The sequence below is a fragment of the Aythya fuligula genome, chromosome 13 (assembly GCF_009819795.1).
Source record: "Aythya fuligula isolate bAytFul2 chromosome 13, bAytFul2.pri, whole genome shotgun sequence".
Lineage (NCBI taxonomy): Eukaryota > Metazoa > Chordata > Aves > Anseriformes > Anatidae > Aythya > Aythya fuligula.
In genome coordinates, this window is record NC_045571.1 from 5,340,871 (window position 1) to 5,367,204 (window position 26,334).

General features: G+C 40.2%; 1 protein-coding gene across 1 annotated transcript; it reads right to left on the reverse strand.

Moving 5' to 3' along the window:
- Nucleotides 1-1,406: 1,406 nt before the first annotated feature.
- On the reverse strand, nt 1,407-26,334 carry MTMR8 (myotubularin related protein 8). The gene is made up of 14 exons (XM_032196122.1): nt 26,257-26,334; nt 24,583-24,705; nt 23,737-23,899; nt 21,222-21,379; nt 19,676-19,804; nt 18,557-18,691; nt 16,710-16,842; nt 14,932-15,041; nt 13,668-13,793; nt 11,951-12,000; nt 9,685-9,885; nt 9,140-9,268; nt 8,057-8,183; nt 1,407-6,807 (listed from the first exon to the last, which is right to left on the reverse strand). Exons 1-14 carry the CDS (start codon nt 26,278-26,280, stop codon nt 6,526-6,528), a joined length of 1,890 nt encoding a protein of 629 aa, XP_032052013.1. The 5' UTR covers nt 26,281-26,334; the 3' UTR covers nt 1,407-6,525.

A 26,334-nucleotide genomic window follows, 5' to 3' on the forward strand; every position in this document is an offset into this window, starting at 1 on the left:
AACAGACGGTATGTTTCCCCAAGATGTAAGTTAGTTTTATCCATTCCACTCCACTGCCTTCATTACATGCTAACAATCCAGTTAAATGCAAGGCAAGCAGTCTAGGTAAATGAAAAATTTCTCTGAAAGCATTAGGAATGTTTAAACCAAGCAAAAAAAAAAGACTCCCAGACATCTGAAGACTGAGTATACCCAACTGCCGAGCATATTTTTGGCCTTCATACATAGAAGATATCCAGTTTTAGGATGTACATTGCAGTGGAAAGGATTCAGCAGCTGGGTAACAGGTATTGGCTTTGGGCCCATCCCTAGTGATCGTGGTCTCACCGCCCTCCTGCCTGGTGATGTGTAGCTGGGGGCTATTCATACTTAAGGGGTAAGCCTGAATGGCCTGGTGCTGAACTGACCCAGGAGGAACAGTTCCTCTCTCTCTGCTGCTGCTGCCCTCCTGTATGTTCCTCTGCAATCGCCCCCCATCTCTCACATGGCATTAAAAACCTCTAAACACTTCTTTTAAAATTACTTGCTAAAATAGCTTACGCTGCTTTGCCAGGCACACATTTAAACAGTTTACGTAAGTTTACCAACCCAAAAGGCATCCCCAAGCATTTTTGGAGAGCCTTATAAGCAGCAAATTAGCTGGTATCACTTTGTTTATATCTGCCTTGCAGAAGTACATTTAATTGTAGGATTTGACTGCTGCAGCGCAGGTGTAAATTAAAGCACCAATTCCAGCTTTGTATACAAACAAGTTTTTGCACCTGGAATCTCCTCCTTCCTCAAACATCCTGCAACCACACCTTGCCCCAGTACTGAGTTTATGATTAAATAGAATCGCACAGAAGAGCATTTTTAAACAATACCATCAGCAGACAGATTGCAGATTCTTTGTTCAAAGTTATCAGGAAGAAGTCTCTTCACCTGTTACCATGCAACACCTGCAAAGGTCAAACTCAATTCTTACAGCAGGCCAGCAGGATGGTTTAGTAGCTTCTCAGAAAGCTTTTTAACTCAGCTTGGAGCAATCTGTCAACAGTCTTACCTAGGAGTGAGGAATAGACAGCCTTCCAGGAGGAAGGAAACACAGAAAAGATTAGTTTTTATATAAAACTAATAGTTTTTATATAAAAAGAAAAGCAATATAAAACTAACTAAAGCATGTACAAAAGGTACTAAGCTTTAACACCCCTTAATCATCATCATCATAAAACAAGAGTAAGGACACCAAGCAGCACCACGTGCCCAACAGCCCCTCTGAATCCAGCGAGGTCACCTACCTTTTATTCTGTAAAAGAAGTGGAATCACATTATGGAAAGATCACTCCTTAAGAGTCTTTAAATGCATCAACACTCCAAAATATGAAGTTCTGTTCTGAGTTTAATTAACAAACACATCAATTATTTCCTTTAAAAAGACAAGGTATTTATTTTTGTAAGAAATAAAAATAAACCATCATACAAATGCAACTTCATGAGACAAATACATTTGGAGAAAGGACACAGTGCTCCTCTAAACACGGTACAATGTTTTTAAGCAGTGCATTAACTAAAATGACTTACATATGTACGGCCATCGCAGCACATTCAAGAATATGGGATTTAATCATACACAGTTTTATACAGATGTCCCTCATCAACTACACTAAGGACAACGACAGCATCCGACTTACAGAAACAGCAGAAACATTTAAAACTCTCAGCTGCGTACTACACACACATTTAGGTAAGTTCCTACAAAGATCACTTGGTGATGATGAGAAAAGTACCACATTGTGCTCCGATGCATGTGACCAGATCCAGTGCTACCAGTTGGCCCAGTAGGATGCTGCTACATGGAGTACAGGCAGATACGCACAACTGCTGGTAGGGGATCAGGTCAAACATTTTCACCTACCTTCTGCATTGCCTCGGTAGGTCAAGAGATGCCAAAAGGACAGGAGTGCACATTTAAATGCTCACCCTAACAACTTACACTGACTGCAGCTGGCACCGACCTGGCTACAACTGGTGTTGAAGATACTAAAACACGGACTTCACCTGTTTTGGGACATTCCTCATCCAATTAATGAAGTGCTGTGTATTAATTAAAACAAAACTAGTACATTCAGAACAGATTAGTTCCTCCCAGCCCAGATTTCAGGCATGGGAAGTGCTTCTGTGTGCAAGAGGGACAGCATGTAAACAAGGAACTGCCTCAGCTTCTAACAATTGTTGGGTTTATCAAAAAAATGATCCCAGCACTCAAAGTGGTGGTGAAGAGAAGAGAGAAACAACATTTTTATCTCTTTTGGTCACTCATGACTATTCATTACTAAGCAGTGCCAAGCAGCTATCCCTTTGGGGGAGCAACTGCCAGGCACTGGAGCTACCCAAAGGCCAGCTTGGCCAGAGAAGTGAACTGAAGCCAGCACCTGGCAGAAGAGCTCTTTTAAATACTTTCCCTGCACATGTTACAGGCTTCTCAGATGCAAGGGTACTTGCTGAGTGCCCACCGGGGCTCATGATCCCTAAAGTCAATGGAAATAGCAGAGACAGGGCCCTTCACCAACGTGGTTATTTCCACCTGCAACCCATGAAGGTCTAACTCATGGCTGTGATCCTGGGAAGCTCTGCACACCTTCAGCTCCCAGCAGGACTTGAAGCTCGCTGTAGTTTACTAGCGACCTAGAAGCAATTCTCCTTCTCTAGCCCAGTCAAAGTAGTTTCATGGATCAACAAGCACCCACATGGTGGCCTCCTCTTCTAAGCACATAAATGTCAGGGATGCACTCAGAGCAGGACCAGAACACAGCTAGAAGGATACTATGCTCACAGGCTTTTCTAAACAGCTGTGGAAGAGGGCCAGCTGGAACTACACCACCTGTGGCCAAACCAGGCATTCCCTTTTTCCTGTAAAGCAGTCAGTACTGGTTTGATTTTCCCTGCCACAGACAACAGCTGCAAAACAAAGCTATTTAAGAATCCAGCATTAGGAGATTCACATTAAGACATTTCACTTCGAAATAAAGCTAGGCAAATCCCTTCCTCTACTTCAGAACAGTAGCTGTAATGCAGAGTATTATAGGCACTTGCCCACAGCAATATCAGAACTATTTGTAGCAAGAGACATTACGCACACCGTAACAGACTACCTTGAGAAAGCAGGGAGTGCTCCAGGAAGAGTTTTACACGAACAGAACCCACCCACAGCAAATAGGATCCCTTCTTCCTCCCTGGCAGAGGAATCCAAATGGAAAGCAGCAAGTTGCATTGTTCAGTTAACAGCTCCAAATACAAAAAAAAAAAGCACTCATCACTTCGCAACACGCAGATCTCCACTAGGAATAAATAAGTTGAGTAACTTTTCACCTCTACAGTGCTCACACAAAATTCCTACCTAACAGTTTTTAGTTTTTCCCTTTAATGCTTTCAGGGAACATATAACGAAGTCACTCACCACCGCCAGCAGGGCACTCCCTAAGGAACCAGGACACGGGCTTTCTGCAAGACTCTAGGAAGCCAATCCTGGTTGATTAGAGACCTGAGGACATGCTGCAGTGCTTTGAACAGCTTTTCTTTTTTTTGGTCTTAAAAACACAAAGAGTTCAAAACAGAACTCATCTTCAAAACAAAACAAAAAAATGCTTCTAGTTAATTGGTTTTCAAACAAATAACCTCATGGAATTCCAGGAAACCCTGCTATCTTTTCCAGCTCCATAAATTTACAGCACCAGCATGAATGACTTTGAATACGTTGTAGGCTTTGGCCAAGCTTGTACATATTAAATGCAAGCAGTTTAAGACGACAGATTGTTTCCCTTTTTTGGCTAGGTTTTGCATTTCAAAGTATAAAGTCATGCATTGTTTTGCTGTTGAAGTCAAAAGCATCATGATTATTAAAAGCTTATAAGCACTTTCAGTGTATAAAGTAATCTCTTCAGGGTTTTATGCACCTAAAGTAATATTGTAGTCAAAGATCTGCGGAGATGTCAGCATCCTACTTTAGGGATAAGCAAAGTTCATTATACATTTTTTAAGATAATCTACGGTAATTTAAAAGACAAGGCAGTGTGTAAACATTTTATAGAAACCTCCTGCAAAATGTTTTTATACAAAGATTAACCAGTGGTATATCTAAATTCTTCAGTAGTCAGTCAAAGTTGTCTATAATTCTGTATCACTAACTTTCACTACAAAGTACATTAAAAAACTGTTGACATAGAATAACTGGTCCTAAGAAATGCCTATCTTGGTCTCAATTTACCATTTAAAGAGTTCTCTACTGAAGAAGTTGTGCATACTATCCACTACTCTTACTACCTAGAAAGAGAAGACCGGTTAGTCTATTGGACTCTTGAAAGGAGCTCTGAACTGCAAAGTGCATATGCCAAACTGAGCTTTTAGGCTATGAAGAAGCAAAGGGAAGGAATCTCCCCACTGCTCTCCAGTGGAAATCTACAGCAAAATTTCAAACCCTGCGTATTTAGAGCAGCAAGACGAAGATTTGGGTGTGATCTCTTCGTCTGAGGAGTAAATGAATATGGCAAACAAGGGCTGGCAGGCTATCTTGCTTGGTGCTAAGCATGATTAATGTTAATCAGATTGATTTTTTATTTTTTTTTTTTTTAGAGACACAACAGTAGATAATCTTGAGATTAAAAGCGATGCATTCAGAAGTATGCATCCTTCAAAATAAAATATATAGCTGTTTGCATGATGCAATATGCAGTTGCAACATACCCACAAAACAAATGTTGAGCATCTTCAGTGTAAGTGTATCTAGATCAGTATTTTATGTGCTTAGCTTGGAAAAATCAAGCACACACGCTAGCTCTCTCACTCATACCTGGAAAACAGCTGTTTTGTAAAGCAGACAAGTATTACTTGCTTTAAGATTTAAGAACCTGCAACATCAGAAAAAGTTTCTCTTTGCCATTCCAGGCACCAAAGAAACTGTTCTCAGATACTGCCCTTCTTACTTGGGTCTTTTGATATAAAATTAAGATTTTCTTACCCAAAGTGACACTTGGGATGGTTTTGTTTTTCATTTCCCTCCCCCCCCCCCCCCGCTTCTTCTTGAAAAAAGGTTTAATTGTTCATCATTTCCTGACAGGTTATAAACACACAAACCACTGCATATTGCAATGTTGTAATGGAATAATGGAATGTTCTTACTTTTTATTGCAGATTGGGAAGGGCTAACTTAGATTTTTTTGTTGTTTCAGAATTTTATAGAAGAGCAAAAACCTGATTTAAGACCTGATGGCAGCATTGAATTTGAGCATAATCCAAAAGAGAGCAAAAAAAAACTACTGAATTTAGCTGCACAAAGGGACTCATGCAATTAAACACATTCATAGGAGAAATTTGTCCAGAACAAGTACTGCAGAATGGCTTTTCTGTGCCATTCATTTCCCTGGGGAGATGAACCTCTGGAATGGAGTAAATGGAATACATTTGTGTTAAACTTTCAACTTTCACCAGTATCTCCAGCTGAGCTTACTGCAGTTCAAAGGAACCAAGCAGCACAACAAGCACTGCAGTGAGTCCAAGATGGAGCCACAGTCATGAGCCAAGATGTCCACTTCTCGATCCAATAATGGGTCCCATCCTGATCTAGGTTTTGTCACCACTTTCACCAAATGACAAAGTTCATCGCTATGAGAGAAATTGTTCATTTCCTCAGGTCCTGACAGTACAGACCACTCAGCCCTAAGCTTTCACATGATTTTAACATTCAAGGTAACATTCACCGTAATCACTCAACACATGATGTGAAATAACCACCCGAGTAAAACCACCACAGTGTCTCTGAAGCTACTAAACTCAGGAGACCAGCACAGATCCTTGGGAAGCTGGCAGCAGATACAAAACAGTGTTTAAAAATACTGACTACAAAGAAGACCAAATACTACACCCTACACTACAATAATAAAAATACTACATTGCATTGCTAGACGTTAAAATGGTCTCCATAAAAAGGCACAGTTTTTTGTTGTTGTTGTTGTTTTTGTTTAACAAATATGCATAGGAAACAAAAAATGAATCAGTTCTGCCACAAGGTGAGGGTCCATGCAGAGATTCATTCAAAGCTAAGAAAATATTTTTTTTTTTAAATCAATTTTAGATGAACTGAAAGGGCATTTACAACCTTGCACCACCACTGAAAATAAACGGATTGCATCTTTCCTACTCCAGTCATGAACACTGGGCAATTTCCAAACCCCACATTAATTGGCCACGATGTCTTTCAGCTTGAAATACAAGTACTGCCAGGCAGTTATTAGCCTTAAACATTTTCATTTCCACTGAACAGTAAGGTTTACACTAACTCAAGATAGCCTCAGCAGCTCTGTACGAATCTTCATCATTTTAGCCACAAAATGATGCAAACCAAACACAGACCGTGCTTGTTACAGCGAGGGCACAGCTCACTGCCAACACACACACAAACACTTGGCTGGAGAAGGTGGGCACAGGGGCACAGATCCCTCATGCCTCACCACCACAAGCACCTGCTTCATTTAACACAATTCTCAGAGCTGATCAATGGCACTGAGGCTCTCCTTCCTTAGCTTCAGAGTCTAAAACGTCGGTGGCATTAAGGTCAGGGAGGTCTTGGTGATTAGACAGGTTCTCTTTGTTCTTTTGGTCCACATCTGACATAACATCTATGTTCCCCACTGAGATACCATTGGTCAGCACAGGCGGCGGTTCCCCTTCATAATCCTGGGGAGTGTTCAGCAGTGGTGTTTTCGAAGCAGCACTTCCTACTTTAGATAAGGAGCAAGCTTCGTTGGGCAAAGGACCATCAAGGAAGGGAAGTTTCTACACAAACAGAAAGACATTACACAAACAGAAAGACATTTAAAACATTAATGAAAACTGTTATTCCCAGATGTCAGGGATACACACACAACTGTCAACATAACAGTCCCGTGACAGCGCCACTTTCATGCTCAGTTACAGAGCTGAAAAAGTAACACATGCAATTATCTATACCCAGGCAGAGCTTTTTGAAACAAACCTAAGAAAACTGTTTGATCGATAAAACCACAAGCCTAAACATTCACATTAACCTAGCAAAGGACACTGACACTGGTCTTCTCACTTATTTATTTTTAGATGGATCTCTCACTACTGTATTTTTAGATTTTTTATTTTTTAAGCACACAAAGGACATTGTAAGTAGCGCCTTGAGCAGAAAGAAAAGACACTTCTCCTTTCACGCTGCTGTACGCAGAAACTATGGAAACAAAACTACAGCCCTTTAAAAGCTAACAAGACTATTTTCCACTACAGCCCTGCCCCCACCTTCCCTCTTGCTGTGCCCAAACGGCTATAATTATCTATATGAAGATAAAGATACATCTCTGGGGAATCTGACAGAACTGAGCAAGCTTTGTGCAGTCTGTTGCTGTTTATTACACTACTGTGGTTTGGAGAAGAGAAATTGGTTATTTTGGACACATTATCGCTGCCCTCCAACACCACAGAACAGAAGTGGTAGATGTGCAAGCTTGCCCTTCATTTCAAGTGCTTCAGCTCCAAGGTGGCCACTTCCAGAGGACAATTCAGCCTACCTATCTGCATTTCAGCCATTACATAAAAGCCAGCTTTCATCTTAACTCCACTGTTTTAAAACCTGGCTGATCATCACTTTTTTTCAACATGTCTTGTAAATGAGAAGACAGGAAAGCAGAATCGGGGAGCAAGCTGTAACCAACAACGTTTATATTTTTAGGGAGCAGGGGGACAGAAACTGAGCCCATTCTTTTCTTTCCTAACCCTCACATGAAGTTTGCTGCACATCAGGTTGAAACTCAGGTTTCTTTTAACATGTTTTCCTTAGAGAATTAGACCATTGTGAGCCTGCAACAGCACTTGACCAAACAACTTTAGAAGATGAGGGTTTTGGGTAATAGAATATAGTCATTACAGTAATGTCATTTACCTCCTCATTTTGTCCAACTCTTCACAGTATGTTGAAACAATTGTTTTAATGCCAATATTTAATCCAGTTATATTTGCCAAAACCAGCATATAATTTTAAGTATTGACAAGATTCGTGACTCACATTTTCTAATTCAGATGCATTGTCCTCTAGTTTCATCTTCTGGCTCATGCAGCTTAGCAGATGATCCAATACACACTGTTTTGGATGCATTCCTTTGTCAAAGCGATTGTACATCCCACACCAAAACCTTGAGAACAGGTAAAAAAAAAAGAAGAATTAGGCAGCCAATTGTACACTAGCGGTCATAACAGAAACCAGATGGTACTCAAGGCAAAAAGTATCAAACGTTAGTAACTGATGTAAGAAAATGCCACAACCTATGACTATCAAATTCGTATCAATAGACGAGTTTTTAAAACGCTTTAACAAAGTTCAAGAAAAACTTCTGAGGGTTTAAGTACTTCTTTCCTATGATCCACACGCGTTTGCAATAGGTATTAAAAGATGACACAGATACACTGTTCTACAACAGATTCACTCAGGCTTTGGGCAGTTCACTTTCCAGTTCTCAGTTTGCCCTACCTCCCTACTTCTGTGAAAACCCTTGGCCTTCCAGTAGTAACACCGAGCACGTACAGATGCCTTTGTATCCCTCTCTCAGCAGGGAGGAGGAGTGAGCCAGAAACAAAGCACAACTATCCACTCCAGCTGTAGTACCCAGGGCAAGCAAATGCACGCTGCAACAAGAAATCCCTTCTTGTGGAAGTGTTGTGTACTCTCACTGCGTTAAGCCTGGGTGTGACTGGACACTGAAATTCTCAATTGAAAGACTTCCTTAATATATGTTAAAAAAAAAGAGGAAAGGAGGAACTTTAACAGTTGCCTACCCTCTCAAATTTTCTTGTCAGAAGAGGAAGTTGGAGGTGGTGGTGGGTGGGGAGGGTGTTAACCTACCTATGTGGAATTATTCTTCTCCTTGCTTATCCCCCCGCTATCGTTGTCAAATGAAAGCAAAAGAAAACTAAGTTACAGTACCTGCATTTATTTATCAATTACTCATGTACTACTATCTTCAGCTTATGGATGAGGAATGAAGGCAAAGGGTAGAACAAGCCACTAATCAGCAAGAAGGTTATTTCAGTAAACCCGAGTTACTGAACCGTTACAATGAAAGAAACGCCCCTTTTTAAAGAAGTAACTTACTGGAAACTAAAAGGTAATGTGTTTGGCTGAAGCTCTTTGTAAGCTGTAAATCCTTTGTACAATGGATTTCTCAATTCCTGCTTCTTCTGTAAGAGGAAAGGCCACAGAGAATGGGTCTTCTCAAAGATTCTGTCAATTACAAATAAGATCTAATCAATAAAAAAAGAATCAAGTTAAGTAGATTAATAATGCTAGCTGTTCTGAGTAGAATTAGATTAAAGGAGCTAAGAATTACTTTTACACAGTATCTGCTTTATTTCATAAACATGAAATATATCATTGAGGAGTATATAATAGTTTAAAATGGACAACATCCAATCCAAAAAGCACTATCTGCAAAGTATTGTTTTAATTTGGACCACATCTGACTATGGTGGATGTAATTCATCTACTTTTTTTTTTTCCACGCTGCAGAACAAACACCCATGGAGACAATGCTACTCTTCACCAATCTACAGTTTCTCTAGGAACAAACATACAACCTGCCCTTTTTCTAACATTTGAGTTGCTTTCCAGACTGCTGACCCTATAAACTGCCAACTCACTTCAGATCCTCACGCTCCTTATGACAGGTCCCAAGGAAGTTTCCAAACTGGCAGGAGTAGACGTGATCATGGATTTCAAGAAGGAAGCGCTCATTAAACTCAAACGCGCAAGGGAACTGCTGCATCAGCTGCCAGACACATTCAATGAACTGAGTGAAGACAGGGGACACTTCTTTTGGGTCACCATCCAGATGGCCACACCTAGAGAAATACAAACAAAACGGGGTCAAATTCTGTGTCACTACTTACAAAACGTTCTTCGCTAATAGAATAAGGAATTATTCTGCAGAGTTAGAAAAAAACATGCAGTTTATCCTACAACTACTCATTACAGCATGCCACCTTCGTGGGAGTGCACTCTCTATAGGACTAAGCCTTTGCACACACAACGGGATCCCAATCAAGTGCCAGCTTTTCTCTTTCAGACCAGGGCATCCTCAAGAAAACATTACTCCTTTGTCAAGGGTACTGGGTAGAAGTGGGAATAGTTGGGCAGTGTCCCCTTCTCAAAAGGGAAGTTAGCAATGGAAGAACCTACACAACAGACTTCTGAGCATCACAAGGGATACTTGTGAAATAGGAACCCTCAAGCCTACGCCATAATGCAAGCACCAGAATAAAATGCAACGTTCTCCAAAGGAGTGTCTACAGCTTTACCATAAAAAAGTAACACTACTCCCAAACTGAGAAAAAAAGGTTGACATTAACAAGATTCTGTCTACCAGGAACAGTAAGAAACAATGAGAAAAAGGAGTCTTCTGTGATCTTCTATGGACATGAGTATTTTATGGTGCAAGACTAGCCACAATGCACAGAGACATCCAAAATAAACTGATTTTGCCCACACAGACAGCAGAAACGAAGTCCTGGTAGGCAATTTACTCAGGAAAAAAAAAAAAAAAAAAAAAAAAGCATAAACCTTTTCATAGCTTTAGATGAAGTTCAGAAAAAATCCTACTAGTTCTGCAAAAACCTAGCCAGGGAATTAACGGTTTTCATTATATACCATAAGAAAAGGAAAAAATAAAAAAACAACCAGAAAAAGAACAATGGTATTTTTGGAAAGCAGCCAACCCTCTGTTGTACTGTACTGACTGCTCTTTCTTAACAGAAAAAACTTAGTGCAGAATGCTTTTTCTCAGAAGGGATATGACCTGGAAATCCAGGGAAATAAACACGGTGCCCTCAAACCTAAGCAGAAAAATTAAATAAGATTTCTTATTACAGGGATCATGTTAATCAGATCCCAACTAGATTCCAACTCCAATATCCTAAGAAGTATGAAAAAGGACGGATTACCCTCAGCCACCACTAGGAGAGGAAAGATTTTCTCCAGCTATTGGAACAGAAGTTCTTATTCTTAGGCAATGGTGAAATTTGGGTCTCAAGTACTTTTTCTGTCTCTTACAGGGGATCTCATATTTGGAAGAACCCTATATATTAGAAGAATAGGAGTATCATTTTAGTCTTAAGAAATGTGAAAATAGTCCCTAAAAAACGGGGTGTTTGTTTGGCCAACAATTTCTGTACAGCTATTTTATCTTTGGATAACTTCTTCTAACGCAAGAGCGAAGCGTGCACACATGGTTTATTTTTCCTTGATACACTTCACGGAAACGGCCTCGTTTTACTATTAAATGGAGTCAGTTTCACATCAAGAACAAAAGCCTCCATTTTTAACAAGTTAATACCACTGAGTAGACCTGTACATTCCCTCCTAGTATTCCTTTGGACCGTCTCAATTTCTAGTTTCTCTATGGCAAGTGGAACAAGAAGTACCCCAAGGCAATATCCCCGATATATGCAGGCTAACAATTACTGGGATGACAACGTTTTTATCCTGCTTGGAGAATGCAGGTCAAAACTGTTTTTTAGCACTACAGTGGCCTGAAGTTTGTTTTGGTAAGAGTCCAAAAAATATTAGCCAAGATTTTTCTATAAGAAAATTATTAGAAAACATATCTTACCAAGACATTAACAGCCTCCATATAATGCAGATGTGATTTTACAGGTAGGAAAACGTTCAAAATTCTAACAATTTGTTTGTGATTGCATAAAGTAATGAAAAGAACATCCCCAAAGAGCACTGGTGGAATAACCCCAGCAGATACTGGCCTCAGGTCACCAAATCATTTCCAAATTTTTTCTCCTCTATGCTGTATTTTCCTTTTAACTTTCAGATGGAAAGCATAAACTTGAGCACACTACACAAGTTCCACTGTCAAGGCTTCACCCAGTCGCTACACCCAAGGTAACATGCTCTTACCTGTGAGAGAACTTGTGGCCCATTGCAATCCACTCCTTTTCTATTAGGACCTTTAGTTTCAAAACAGAGGTAGGAAAAAATAGCATTAAACTTTCTTCAGGAAAAGCAAAATTAAACCTTTAGTATTAACTCCACGAAGCTTACGACTGATGCTTCCTGGTGACCCTACAGTTTTAAGTACATCCATAGCAGTTAATGAAAACAGTAATGGTGATTTACAGGTTAGAGTTAACCACAGTTATCACTACAACATCACTGTTGGAATCACAAGTTATTTAAAACAAGGCTAGTACTGTATTCAGGTAGTTTTAGTTTGTGTTGTTAAGATCATAATATACAGACACAGCTAAAACCATTAACAGTTCAGTACTACACTACGTACTGTTTAATTTGAAAGAGACCATCCTGACATTCAGCAAAATACATCAGCAACTGGAATTTAACAAGTGTTTAACACACACGAATATAAAAAGTACAGCTGTTTACTGAGCTCAGGATGCAATTAGAAAAACTATATGGTTATTTCTCTCAAACAGAATGTCACTGCTGTATATATTTCCTGATAAGAACATGTTATTAGTAGACAAGGGAGCAGCATTTTCCTTTAAAATATGCATCACAAGGAACCAAATGACTTATGCTTAATCCTTTATTATGTGTCTTCCTAGATCACATTAAAGATCAATTCCTGATATCCTCCAGAGGCTTAAAGAAAAGTAAGGCAGAAATTCACAAGAAATTTCTTTGAAAACTAAGTTATACTGCTTTTTTCAATTTTTCCAATTCTTAGAGAGGGCTGTTGCATTCATCTAGGAATAACCACTGTCTTAATATCTGTGCATACAGGCTATTTGCTCACAGGACAAGTATTTGTGCATTTTAATTACAGTTCCTGACCCTCATCAAAGCCACGTTCATCACACAGAATTGTCCAGAGCACTACCCAAGCCGAGGTAAATGTTTTGCACCGATATAATTTTAATTGCTAAAAGACTGTAGTTTAATTCAGAAACAAAACTAGTAATTAAAAAAAAATCGCATGTACTGAAAGGAACAGGTCTAGCAGCACAACACAGTGAAGGAGCAAAATTTGCATTGTTCTGATCTCGGGGCTTCTTTTAAGGAACTCTGAGAACGAGCAGCAGCTTGTCTTTCAGTAATTAACTGAAGCAGATGAATGGAAAGGTCACAGATCACACTATTTATGCAGTGATGGTTTCATGTAAGAAAATCCTCACAGTACAAGCAAATGGCTAAATTCACATGTAATGGCTTTAAAATAGGTCTTAAATGATGCACAGATTTTGTGTGATATACAGGTTACACACTTCCCTGTGCACATGAATGAGTTCCCCCATCTTCAAATCCTAGCAGATCAGTCTGTCTTAGGTGACAAGTTTCTTCACCACTTCTTCTTGTGGACTGCTGCCAGAGTCCCATCCTTTGCTCACTCATCTCTTGATGAAATGTCTCATTAGCAGCTCTCACATGGACTTTCAAGGAAACAAAGATTTGGGAATTGTAAATCAACTGCTGCTGTTCTGCGCCCATGCTGTTCAGAGCAATTAAAGCTTGTTTATAGAATCAAAGCTGTTTTTATATAGGTCACCTACTGTTTGTTCCAGAAAATGGCCTAAAACATTTAATTAGGGCTTGTTTACGTTTCAAATCCAGGAAGCACTTTTTCTTTTTGAAATTCCAACATCCGTATTCTTACCATGAATCCTTTAAAAGTCCTGTAAAACGGATCTAAGAGGAGGCTAGCCAGGGAGCAGACCTGCGCCGTGCGATCCCAGCCATCAGAGCAGTGGACCAACACGCTGGCATTTTCGTCTTTCACAGCCTGTGAAGGAAACCAGACAGAACAGTTTAACAGCTTTCCAGCTTGGTTACTGTAATTAAATGCTGTCCCTTCATCTGCGTTTACCAGACTGGCCTAAAACCCAAGGGGGAAGTTTGTCATTTCTCATCTGGACCATGGAAACGCACCATTTCTGGGCATGTAGCCATCATGCCCAGAAACCCCAACCAGAATAAAATGCTGGAGCATGCCTTGTCAGCATGAAAGACTGTCAAGAAACAAAAGATCCTCTGATCTCAAAACACAGTTTTCTGACATGCCAAGAATTTTCGGTCCTTTCCTCTGAGGAAAAAAATGGTAGATGAGTAGAGAATAAGTAGTGCACACAGGGACTAGGATAAATTAGAAGAGTTCACCCCCGCTTCCTCTCATTGGGATTACCTTTATCCCTATGTACCGCTGGCAGAAGATAAATTCAGAATAGCTTCTTGCTTGCTACACCATTAAATTTTAAGAGAGAAAAGGCAGCATTTGCAGAAGTTCATTGCTCTTGCCACTATCTGCCTGTATTCCCTCTCCTACTATTGAAGAGCCATTTACTTTACTGACTTTTTCCTTTTGCCTGGGCTGCAGTCACATTCTTTTCAAAGACTCCACAGAAACAACGGCTATGTTGAACATTACAAATTAGCAGCCCCTGCACCCCATTAAACCAGGAGAAAACAAGCTGGTCTACAAAACTGCTCATTTAAAACACAACAGTCCAGCTACTAATGAGCATGCTGCATTAGGAACGTAAGGTTACACATCGTTCGCACTCCTAAGGACAGTGCTATAGGGTACAGATGCATTTCTAAAGGTCATTCATTCATTTTCTATAACTTTACCCATTCCAAATGAGTAAGAACATCCATGTAAGCATTCGTTATAATGCAGTCCACAGGACTGTCTCAATCCCTATGGCTTTTCATTTAGTTTCGTGAAGCAACTCAGAGTGCCAGTTGGGTAACTGACTTGATGCGCTCTGACTGCAGGCTTTTGTTTGTTTTGAAGAAGTGGGGCCAATCTGAAGAAGGTTTTCCCACCTTCTCTCCAGAGACTGCCTTACAGCCTTGGAAGAGTCCCTAACGTGACAGGTAAATACTTTTAAATTCACCTGCAGGTCAGCACAGAGTTTTACCTTGGCGAGAAAGACGCCTGCATCCATCACAGCCTTGATGTGCCGCAACCAACCCGAGTTCTCCAGCCCAGTGAGGAAATCACTCATTGAAGGAGACTTTGTTTCACACACTAAGAACACAAACAAAAGAGAGACTCTGTTAACACCATCTTCTTCCCACTCCCTCATTATCCCTTCACAGCAGTAAAGGTTTGTAGATCCTAAACGTTAATGTTCTCAGACTGCGTCCTGTCTAAAGGGAACAAACTACAGGTTGCATATATAAATACACAATCCAGAACTTTTTAGCTGCATGAGAACAGTACCTGCCTCTTCCTTTTAAAACTACCTCAGTACTTTTTTCATTTGAGTTTTCTCCAACACAAGTTAATTTTTAAAGATTTGTTACTTCACTACCAATCACCATCGCACAGACACCCAACACTCACCAGCACGCTGTCACTATGGGAAGGATCTGAAGAAAGGAGAGCTCTAAGTTACACAGAGAAATAACACAGCCTTGAAGGCAGCTCAGATGCTGTACTGAGAACCAGCACAGAAAATACAGTAATACAGTTCCACAGTCCCTCAGGATTAGTAAGAGATTTTTTTTTTTTTTTATCACTGTTAAAACTTAGCAAGCAAGAAGAATTTGGGAGTAAACAAGCATTTATTCTTCCTCCTCTTCCACCACAAAATGAACCTGCCAGCTACAGGCAACTGAGGACTCAGTATTTCTGATCAGGCCAATCTCATGGTGACATGAAGAGCCTCATTTTTCTCCAAGCTCACTACAGATTCTGCAGCACTACCAGGCCAGGCAATTGGTAGCATCAATTATTCAGCTATTCCAAGTAAGATAACCATTGTGCTGGTTACTTAATATTAAATTCATATTTTATATGACAGCGCTTATATTACATTTTAGAAAACTAAGCACATGGACCAAATAGAATGATTTACAGCACCTACTCTGACTTGTTCCGCAGCCTTTGCTAGCACAAATGTGTTCATATTCCTGGAAACCAGCCTGCCAAGTAACTTGTTTGATCCAAGGTACTCTATCGCCTTCAAGGGAATTTCTCCCAAATTACACCAATGCAAATACAGGCCTGATTCACCTCTCAGCCTCCAAAGGCTCTGTAAGTATTTCTCTTCTGCATTTTTCCCCAAGATCACAATTTCAAGGAGTAGCTTAGTTACCCGAGTATTCGTGTACCAGGAACAAAAGTTCAGTCAAAGAAATCAGAAGTGAAAAATAAGAACAATGAGATTAAAGCCTTTGGAAAAAAAACAAGCTAGAATTTTATTGCCAATTAGACACATTGCTTAACACTGAAGTAGTCCAAAACTAAACAAAGCAAACCCCAGAGAAGTATCTCAGCAACCAATGATTGCTTTCTTTCAGTGCTCAAAGTAGCCATGAGGATCTCTCACCAGTTAAACAATATTTTCTAAGTGTTTTTCTTTTCATTTGGAACATTTGAGAAATTCACGTTTTATGTAACTAATAAAATTAAGGAACGTCGTTCGTGTCATTTCCTAGTTTTGATCCGCCATAAAACTAAGCACAACAACATAGGAAATGTCTACTGGGAAAATGTTTAACATTAATACTGTCAGACACTTCAACAAAGCAGAGACAAAGAAATATACATGGACTTTGCTAATCAACTTCCACCACAGCTCTGAGTCCACACACACTTGCGCATGTTGGATTTATATGTTGTCAGTGAATAGTTCTGTCCAAGAGGAACCAAAGGTAATATAAACTGGCCACTTGCATGCACCATACTTACCCTCCAGGAGTTTCTGCAAGCTGTTCCGCATCACATGGATGTTTTCTATGCCAATAAACTTAAAGCGAATGTTATCGTAGTTATCTTCGTTCTCATAACCCTTCCCAGCAGCTCGGTTGGCCATGGCATTTAACTGTCAAATTCAAGGGAACAGGATGGAAAGGAGAGAAAGTGACAAGAAACATCACACAGAAATAAACAAGTCTGCTCTGCCAGTTGTGTTTAAATCTCCCAGAATATATACAAAAGAAAAGCTGCTACTCAGGTGTCCTTCCCCACCTCCCCATACATTACTTCCAGATGTTTTACTAAAATGACATCAGCGTCTCCAACCCACTAGCCAGATGCACAAGCTCATTAAGACCTTGCACAGCACTTCTTAGGACAGGCAGTAGCAAAACCTCACACAACAGCAGAAGAGTACTGTCATCCAAAAAGGTAAAGAAACATTTTGTCTTCACTGTGAAACTGCACAGAGAGAGCCAGACAGAAGCGTATCAAAGTAAAACTAGGAAAAGCCATTTTTACAAGTAACATACATACACGGTAGTACAGAAATAGTAAGAGAATTCCAAAGCTTTTCACAGACATACATGCACAGATGAAATAAAGCCACCTGAGGGAAACACAAATATTAAAGTTGAGCAGAAAGAATACAGCAACCGACTGGGAGTGCAGAAAAAGAAGTTGAAAAGCTGCCAGTTGTTCTAGCCATCACCCAAAACTGTTCAAGAGCTACCATGAAACCTTTCTGCTGACAAAGAAAATACTTCCAGCCGCCAAATACTGATCTGGGAGAAGGAAAGATTTGCTTCCACAGAAAGGAGAGAAGAAAGAAAGTTCAGATACAATAGTATCTGAACATCTTCAGAACAACCAAATAACAATAATTTATAAGTGGAACAACTATGAGACCAGAAGATGTCTGTACCAAACAAATACGCAATAATTGCTATATACAGCCTGTTCTGTAATTAAATGTAGGTCTTTACGGAATGTCATACTGCAAAAAGACAACACGCCTGAACAATGGGTGAAGTATTCCATCTCCCCAAAATGACTTTTCCTCACCATTTTTTAACGGAATTTGTGCTTTCTATAAAAACTCAAAAATCTGAATAGTGAAGCAGGTTCTCAGAAGTCATTTATTAATCAGAGCCATGTACATCTTCGTATTTAAATAAGTGTGCTGTGTGTCCTAATTTGCTTATACCTATACCCTCAGTGTGCTTAAGGCAATCATTTGATTAAGTTTCTAAATTCAAATCCTCAAGAGGATTACAGATTTCATTTGGAGAAAGTTTCTTCAATAATCTCTTATATAATAAACACCTCAGCAACAGAGTTCAAGCTCCAGATAGTGGCTACTGACCAGAAAAGCTGATTGCATTAAATTGCCTTTCCCAATTGTTCTCAGATTCCATGCAGCCCCACTTCTGCCCAGGCCACAGATAGAAGCACTTCAGCGTTGTGAAAGTGATTTTGGAGGCTTTGCTGCAACTCAACACATTAAGGACCCAGCTTTCTGTTGGAAAATGGCTCACTGTCTCAGCCAGCTTCAAGACTGCTGCTCACTTTGGGTCATCCTCAACACAGACCTCAACCCAGAACAGCCCAAGAACACAAGCGTTCTTACCACTCCACAATGCAGTTCTGTTACGCACAGTCACACATTCACCACATTAAGACAGAGTAAGGAGCCTGATTCTGATTTCATCTTTGACTGACGCAGTTTAACCTAACGCTACGTGAGAAAGCATTAGCAGAGCTGTGAAAGAATTAATTGGAAACACTATCGCTAATTGAGATGCAAGCTTTAGGAGTAGCCAGGAACCCAGTGAAGATACCTTTGGCCTTGTGTCTACAACATACATGAAGGCACACCCAGGGTTGGCTTCTCTGATTGCCTGCAACATTTGTTCATCCTCCAGACAGCGAGCACTGAACCCAGACAGCGGCTGGCTACAGCGACATATGGCAGCCTGCAACACACAAGAGCACATTTTTCCTACTTTCAGATCTTCTCTGCTGCACTGATCTAAAGAATACCATAATTTGTTGGTTTTAAGTGTCCTGTTCTCTGCTTTGCTAAAAAATTGCCACTTAAATGGACATGCAGAAATACCATGGGAATATTTCACAGAAACAGAATTTTGAGAATCCCAAAAACAGACTGAGCAGCCCTTCATTGCTTTGTCCTCAAATCCACTATGCTCTGCCTGATACTCATCATCCCAAACATTAGCAGTTTTCAATTTTTCCACCTGACTTCTATTTCCCTAACCTTTCTTTTCTACTGCTTTGCTTATCAGTTGCTGTTACCATTCCACACTCAGAACTGCACTGGGTATGCCCTAAGGAAATCCCAGTTGTTGCCAGAACAACTCCACGCAGTCGCCCAGGTCAAGGCATGCTTCCTCAGGAAAACAACAACTTGACTGTCACAGCATTTTCCTAGCATCTGCATCTAAAACACTGCTGAGACAGCAAAGTTAAAAATTTACATTCTCATCTTCAGTGAAGGAAAAAAAAAAATGAATCTGTTAACTCAGAATAAGCAAAGGTTTCGTTTCAGGGTGGTTCTTCCTCTTCAATAGTAAGAGGATTTAGCTGAGTTAACATGCATCTTGTTAAACATTATTCAATATAGCTACACGGTACATTAAAAACAGAACAACATGTAAGGAGTTCTTGAAAGCTGATCAAAAATTTCCAGACAGGAAGCCTGGAGAGCTCGTGTTGTTGTTTGTTTGTTTTTTTAACCCAACACTGGATGCACCCCCAATATTTGGCTTTAACCAGCTTATCCTGTGTCTAGGAATCAATTCTAGAGCTGTTAGGAGAAGTACAGTTCTCAAACTGGAAGTTAGCACAGTTTAATAATCATCACACTCTTTCCTTTCGCTAGAAGGGGAACCTCTGCCCTCCCCTCTCACCCCCAAGACAATAGACAATGAACAACTAACATTGTTTTCTTTATATAAGTAGGAAAGCACCGGAATCCGCCCTCTGCTCCTGAACCTTGAGCTTCCAATCACCGTTGCCTTATTCGCTGCTCTGGGAACCACTATTTCTGGAGGGTACGTGTTGCAAACCTGAAGTGAGAAGAAAGAAGAAATCCAAATGTGACTACTGAGAAATTTAAGATCTATAAAAATTTTATAACTTCACATTTATAGATACAGCAATGGATTATTCACCATAGCACATCAAACAAACCATATCTGAAGCGTCAAGCCATTAAAATACATTTAGAAAAACTGAGGGAATGGCTGAAAATAATAAAAACAGTGTGGTAACGGAATTTTGCAATTGAGCCTAAAACTGGACTGTACAGTACACCAAACATTTTAAAGAGAACTTCTTTGAAGGCCTAAGTTTTAAAAAAGCTGCTGATTTGCCACAAAAAGAAACATATATTTTCCTCTAAATCTTACTCAACTTGAAATGACCTTCTAGTAATCAGGTAGCATCAACTTTATCCATTTTCCTCATAAAATGTCCTCTCAGCATATACTTCACAGATAAGCCTTTATTTAAGGCTTGACAAGTTTAGAACACAAACTGGAAACCTAGAGGAAGTTGTACAGCTTTGGCAATTAAAGTTAAGTATTAGCTTCAAAGTGACTCAGAATTTTAGCTGCCCACATTCCAGTGCCCTGATCAGCTAATGGGAAACGCACCTCTTCAGTCATCTCAATTCAGACATCCAAAGACAGTCAATTAAAACCACCAGTGGCTTCTGACAACGAGGCACCTACTTCTTTCAACTCAAAGTGGAACAGGAAAAAACAACTGGTAGGGGAGAGAACGGAGAGCAGGGAAAAGGGATTCAAGACAACCTGCTCGTATCTTCCTTACTTGTTCACTTTGTCTTTTAAACAAAGTTTGTGCACAACAGAGAAATAAAAAGGGAAATATGAAGCAGGGGTTTGAGTAAGCTTGCTAAAAAGTGCTTCCATTTAACATTTAGACCTGTAACTTGACCTTAAAGGGGAAAAAAAGAAATAGCAGCAGCTAGTTAGGACTGAAATGATTACGAACCCTTCCCTAGCATAAGATCTAACCAAGAAAGCATCCGTTTTCAGTATTTTTTTTCCTTCCCTACCTAGTCCCCTTCCTCTCTGCCTTGTTCCTCACACCAAGCCAAACTGCTGCCATTTATTTCTCCTCTACACATCTGTCACCAGCTTGGTGGGGCAGGACTTGGAAATACCTACAGAAGCTAAAGGTACTTCAGTTTTTCGTAACAGATGGCTTGACATTTCTCTAGAAAAGTAAGTAGCTGGTATTTTGCCAGAGGAATCAAAGCAAACCAAGGTGACTCTGCAGCTCTGTTCTTTCATAGCATCATTACCCACAGCTTCACATCAAGGAGCTGCTGCTTCAATTAAAACCAACTGAGCTCACTCCTCCCCAGAGGCATCACTTATGCAGCAGTAGGATTGCTGGATGTCATTAATACCAAAAGAAGAGATACTGTACCAAATGGCTACTTCAGACAAGAATTACCTCATAGTCCTTATTAACATCCGTTATTTCCCAATAGTCATTTGGAATTCCCATACGCTGGTAATCTACTTTCAAATCAATCAGCTTCCATCCAATCTCCCGATTATCTTTAGACATTTTCGGATTGTAAGAGAAAGCATAAAGTTCTTCAGGTTTCACTGGGAAGAAGAAAAAAATTAACTTGTTAGAAAAGACGTATGGAAAGGTCAACACCTCTTCCTAAAGGCTTTTTTTTGTATAAGCACATTGCGCCAGACACCACACTACGGGTGTAGCCTACCTGAAAACAAGGACCAAACAAATGATTCAGTCAAGAACAGTCAGGAAACTTGGAAATGTTTTTCTATAAAAGCCACTTCACCTCATAGTTGACCATGTCTCAATAATAGCTGTTTTACTTACGATTCTGTCTCAAAGATCTCAAGTCCGAAGTTTAAATTTTATCACTTCATACTTTTACTAATATAAGCAGACTACTTAGACTGATTTTTCGCTCCTCAAAAATATTATTTGAGTGCTATATAGAAGAGTACGGATATTTGGAATTTCTCAACAGCTCCTCAAAACCGTTCCTAATCCTATCAAGCCAAATTGGACTCACAGATGAATGAATTGGATGAAGCATGTAAGTTTAGGACTTCATGCAATGTTCCTCACATTTACATGTACATGTTTCATTCTGGGTAACACTGAGTGTCATCAATTCATATTCAAATCCTCCGGAATTTCTAGTACTCATTTTCCACTGACAGGGAGATACACTAAAGCATTTTTATCAGAATTACTATTTTGAAGTTAATTCCTTCTGAACAAACTGTTACTGAATTTTCTGCAATAGGCATGCTAGAAGAGACTGATATTGGAAGAACTAATCCAGAAATGAAAACACTAAAGATAACTTTTTCTGTGAAGAGTCTTGCACACCTGTAAGTTCATCATTCAACAGTGAGTTCTGAGCTGCACGGAAAGCTTGACAGACGTCTTGAATACTACTGGCAGCCCAACAAAAGCTTCAGGCTGTGCCTGACAAATGGTAATTTCTTCCTCCCTCCATCTCATCCTTCCCAATTTCCTTCACTCTCTTCAGAAAATGCAAATCCAACCAATAACTCATTCAGCTGACTCCCAAGGCAGTAAACTCTCCAGAAAGAGTGCCACCTGCCAGAGTCTGATAATGTGGCCAGGTTACCAGACAGGTAACCCATAACTGTCAATCACACGTGCAAATCATAAATAATTATATGCTCTGCCAAATAATGTGAAGGAAGCACATACAAAGAAATTTTAGACCAAAGAACTAAAAAAAAAAAAAAAAAATCCATAAATAGAACAAAAGAGCTACAGCACGTTACACAAATAACCACAAGACAAAAGAAACTGACTGATGTAATCTCCCGAAGTGACAGCTCCCACACTTCAGGATGCTACATGAGTCTAATTTCCAAAACTGGAAGAGCAGCGACAGCTTTTAAACAGAACATCAGAAAATTGCCAGATACAGCATTAAAGTTAAAGCTTCAGAACTAGGAAAACTCCACAGCTCAGGACACAAGGAAGATGCTGGGAACAGGCACAAGTCCTAATTTCAATTGGCAGTTCAAACACGGCAAAATTGTTTCTACTGAAGTCCTTCTATTCAAGTCCTACGCGATGGTGAGCATGAAGCAGACTGGCACCATTAATTCCCTCCCTTTAGACTAGTGCCGAAGTCACAAAACACAATCAAAAATTACACCCTTATAATAAGGCAAGGCACCAAATACTGGTTCACTAAAAGAGACAGAAGCTAGTATAGAGAGAAGCCAGGTAGGAAACCCTCTGGAATGCTGTCCTGCAAGAAGAACAAAGAGCCTGAATATTCATCCACGGACTAAGCAGCCAAGGCCAGAAGAGACCACAGGTTTTTGAGGATGTTTTGCATCTACTCTTATGACCGATTCCAGGTCATGGTACCAGGGCAAAGCACAGGGCTTCACATCTGAAAGAAGACAAACGCTGAAGACTAACCTAACCCCGCTTTGGGAAATGACAAAAGTTGACAACATTTACAACTGTGTGGGATCCAGAATTCTACAGACATCTGGCTAAACAGCAAGGGCAGAATTACACACGGCCAGCAGCTAAATCACAGAAAGAACTGACAACAGCCAGTGCTGAAATGACACTACTCAGTGTGAGCACTACAAGAAAGAAGCGTGAGATGCTGCACACCACCTCACTCCTGCAAATCAACTTTGTACAGGTCTTCAGAAGTCCTTCATCAGAGACCTCCTTGTTTCCACTGTCAGAAAACGTTGTTTAGTTTAGAAGCAGACAGCCTGGTGCAGAGGGCAGAGCTCTACTTATTGTGCCAACCCACACGATTCATCTCTAGCAGTGGAAACAGATTCTGATTTCACATCCTCCTCTCCAGCAACACCAGCAGTCTGACAGGCGAAGCTTTCTCTATTGCTCAGACAAGCCTTCCAGCTTACTGCACAGCAACAGTTTGAGAAACAGACTCCGTCCCAAATACCTGGTTGTGAAAGTTTAAGCAATGAGGTATACACTTCATGACAGTCACGTTCTTGCCCAATAACAAAGTGAGCCACATGGAAGTTCTTGCAGTGAATAAGGAGGGGACATCCAGCTGTGGTCAGAGGCAATTTTTCTACACTTGCAATATGGTGATGCAGAATCTAAAAAAACAGGAGATAATCAAAACTTTCAGATAACCACTATTAAGGCCATAAGCTGTACAAACAGACAAAAATTCTGCAATATGCTTAATGCATCTAACCCATTACTAGCAGCAGAAAATGAGTTTATTATATTTATCAAGAAAACTTAATAAACATCCAGATTGTGCACCCAAAGGCTAAGTAATTACAAGCCAGACTGTGAAAAAGCACAGGTGTATAACAAATTATTTTTAGAGACTGCTAATGTAACTGGGTTTACTTTGTTCTAAGAGGAGCCAAATTCTCTTTATTTTGCATCCTCTCCACCCCCATCTGCAATATGTTTTGTCATTCCCATTTTATGATCAATAACAAAGGCTGCTGGTTTCAGCATTAATTTTGTACTTCTAAAACCTGTAAATTCAAGGTTGGCAGCTCTGCACACTGAGCTTGAGATAGGAAACTAGGTTAAGTTATTTCCTTTCCTGGAACCGACATAAATTCAGAGTCATTTCTATCAGGTCACTCTACCATTCTGCACATTTCCTTCCAAAACAGTAATTTCTGTTAAACATTTTCAGAATCAGAATGCAATAAAAAGACTAACACAACTTTAGAATTCACAAAACCACTCATACTGCATATGAAAATACTGTGTATCTCATATTTGTATTTAAACAGGCTCCAAGTATCACACGTACCCATGTTTCTTTTCTGACTTCAGAAGAAGCATCCACGTAGATGAGATGGGTAGCTGTCAGGTATAACGTCCCATTTGCTGCCTTCCTATTTGCATATCGATCTAGTAATTTCACATTTTCAACCTGCAATATAAGAGAGTTAAAAAGTAAATTTGACTTTGATCAAGGAAATCCTAAACACCTGCTCAACCATAATCCACTGCTAACATACACATTAGAGAAAAAGAGAAAAACATAAAAATTAGACCCCCCTGCATTACAAACCCAGCCTTATAATTTAAATCAATAGCTGGCAAAATAATTCAAAAGTCAAAAAGGCCAAGTTGCCAAGATTTAACACCAGCATGAGTTAGTAGGATTACTGGATTTGTAGCCAAAGTTATCAAAGTTTATTACTGTGCAAGGCTGTAGAAATAATAAGATAAAGAACTACAAGACTGTCCATGGGTTGTTTTGTTTTTGTTTGTTTTTTATTAAAGTATAGCTGGTGAAGACACAGCCCTTCTGGTCTGTCTTCCAACTACCCAGTCGTTACCAAGAAGTATTGGTAGCTACTTGCTGTAACACACTGCTTAAGCATGTAAGCGCATTTCATAAACCACACTAACTTAATTAAAAGGGTGTCAAGAAACATGAGGACAGTCTAAAACGTTAATTAAAATAATTCATATTTTTTTCCTGAGTCTATTTGCTTGTTAATGAAGGCAGATTTCACCCTAAAACAAAAATAATGGGAAAAAAAAAAAAAAAAAAAAAAAAGAAAAAGGAAAGAAAGAAGACACGCAGCTTAAAATCGTGCTAATAAGTTAGTTCTGTGTACTGAATACGTAAGCTTCCTTACAGTCACTGGTCTGAGATAAATAATGGAAAATATTTAAGATAGTTTAAGTGCAGGGGTCTTGGCTGTACATCTTCCCACTCCATGCTGTTTTTCAGCACGTATCTATATCTGCCTCTTTCAGATCCCCGGAGCCGCCTGTCAGTACAGCCAAACTGCCTAGGCAACATCAGTAAGGAACATCCCCAAATTAATATCCCAGAGAACAAAACAAAACAAAATACAGCAAGTGTCAGCCTTAGCGACACTGCAGCATCGAAAACAGTGCCTGAAGGAAATCCTTCCCAGCTGTCATTCCCTGAACTTCTCTTCCACTTCATTTCAAAATGTATTTTGATCCATTTATTCAGACTGAGGGGCCTCTTCACTTTGACGCAAAGTTTTCAAGAATCATGCTCAGAACACTTTTTGCTCGGTATCCTCAGTGACAATTTTCATTTTCCAACACTGGGATACAGTAAGATATACTAAAAGAGCTACCCTTTAAGACTTTGAAGCCTTCCAGACTTCGCAGCGCCCTGACAAGCAAGAGGGCCACTAATGAACACGCGTCCCTTAGAAGCAAACAAAGACAGCTCGCTGTCTGAAATTCGCCAGGACCTTCAAACAAGCAAAATATGCTCGGAAGCACACCGAGCTTCTAGGCTTAGCTAACTTCTACCTCACCCTACACCCCGCCGCTTCCACTCGCACTTCACGCCTTTCCCTGAGCTTAAGGGCAACGCTCCGGGGACCCAGCGGCCAGGCAGCGCTCCGCAGCCCTGCGAGGAGCCGGGGAGAGGAACCCAAGGCTGGTTGCCGGCCGGGGCGAGGGGACCGCGGCCCCTTACCCTTACCTTAGGCGTAGTGATGTGCTCCATGGCGGCGCCGCCCGCCTCGCCTCAGCCCTGCCGGCCGCCGCCCCGCCATTTGCA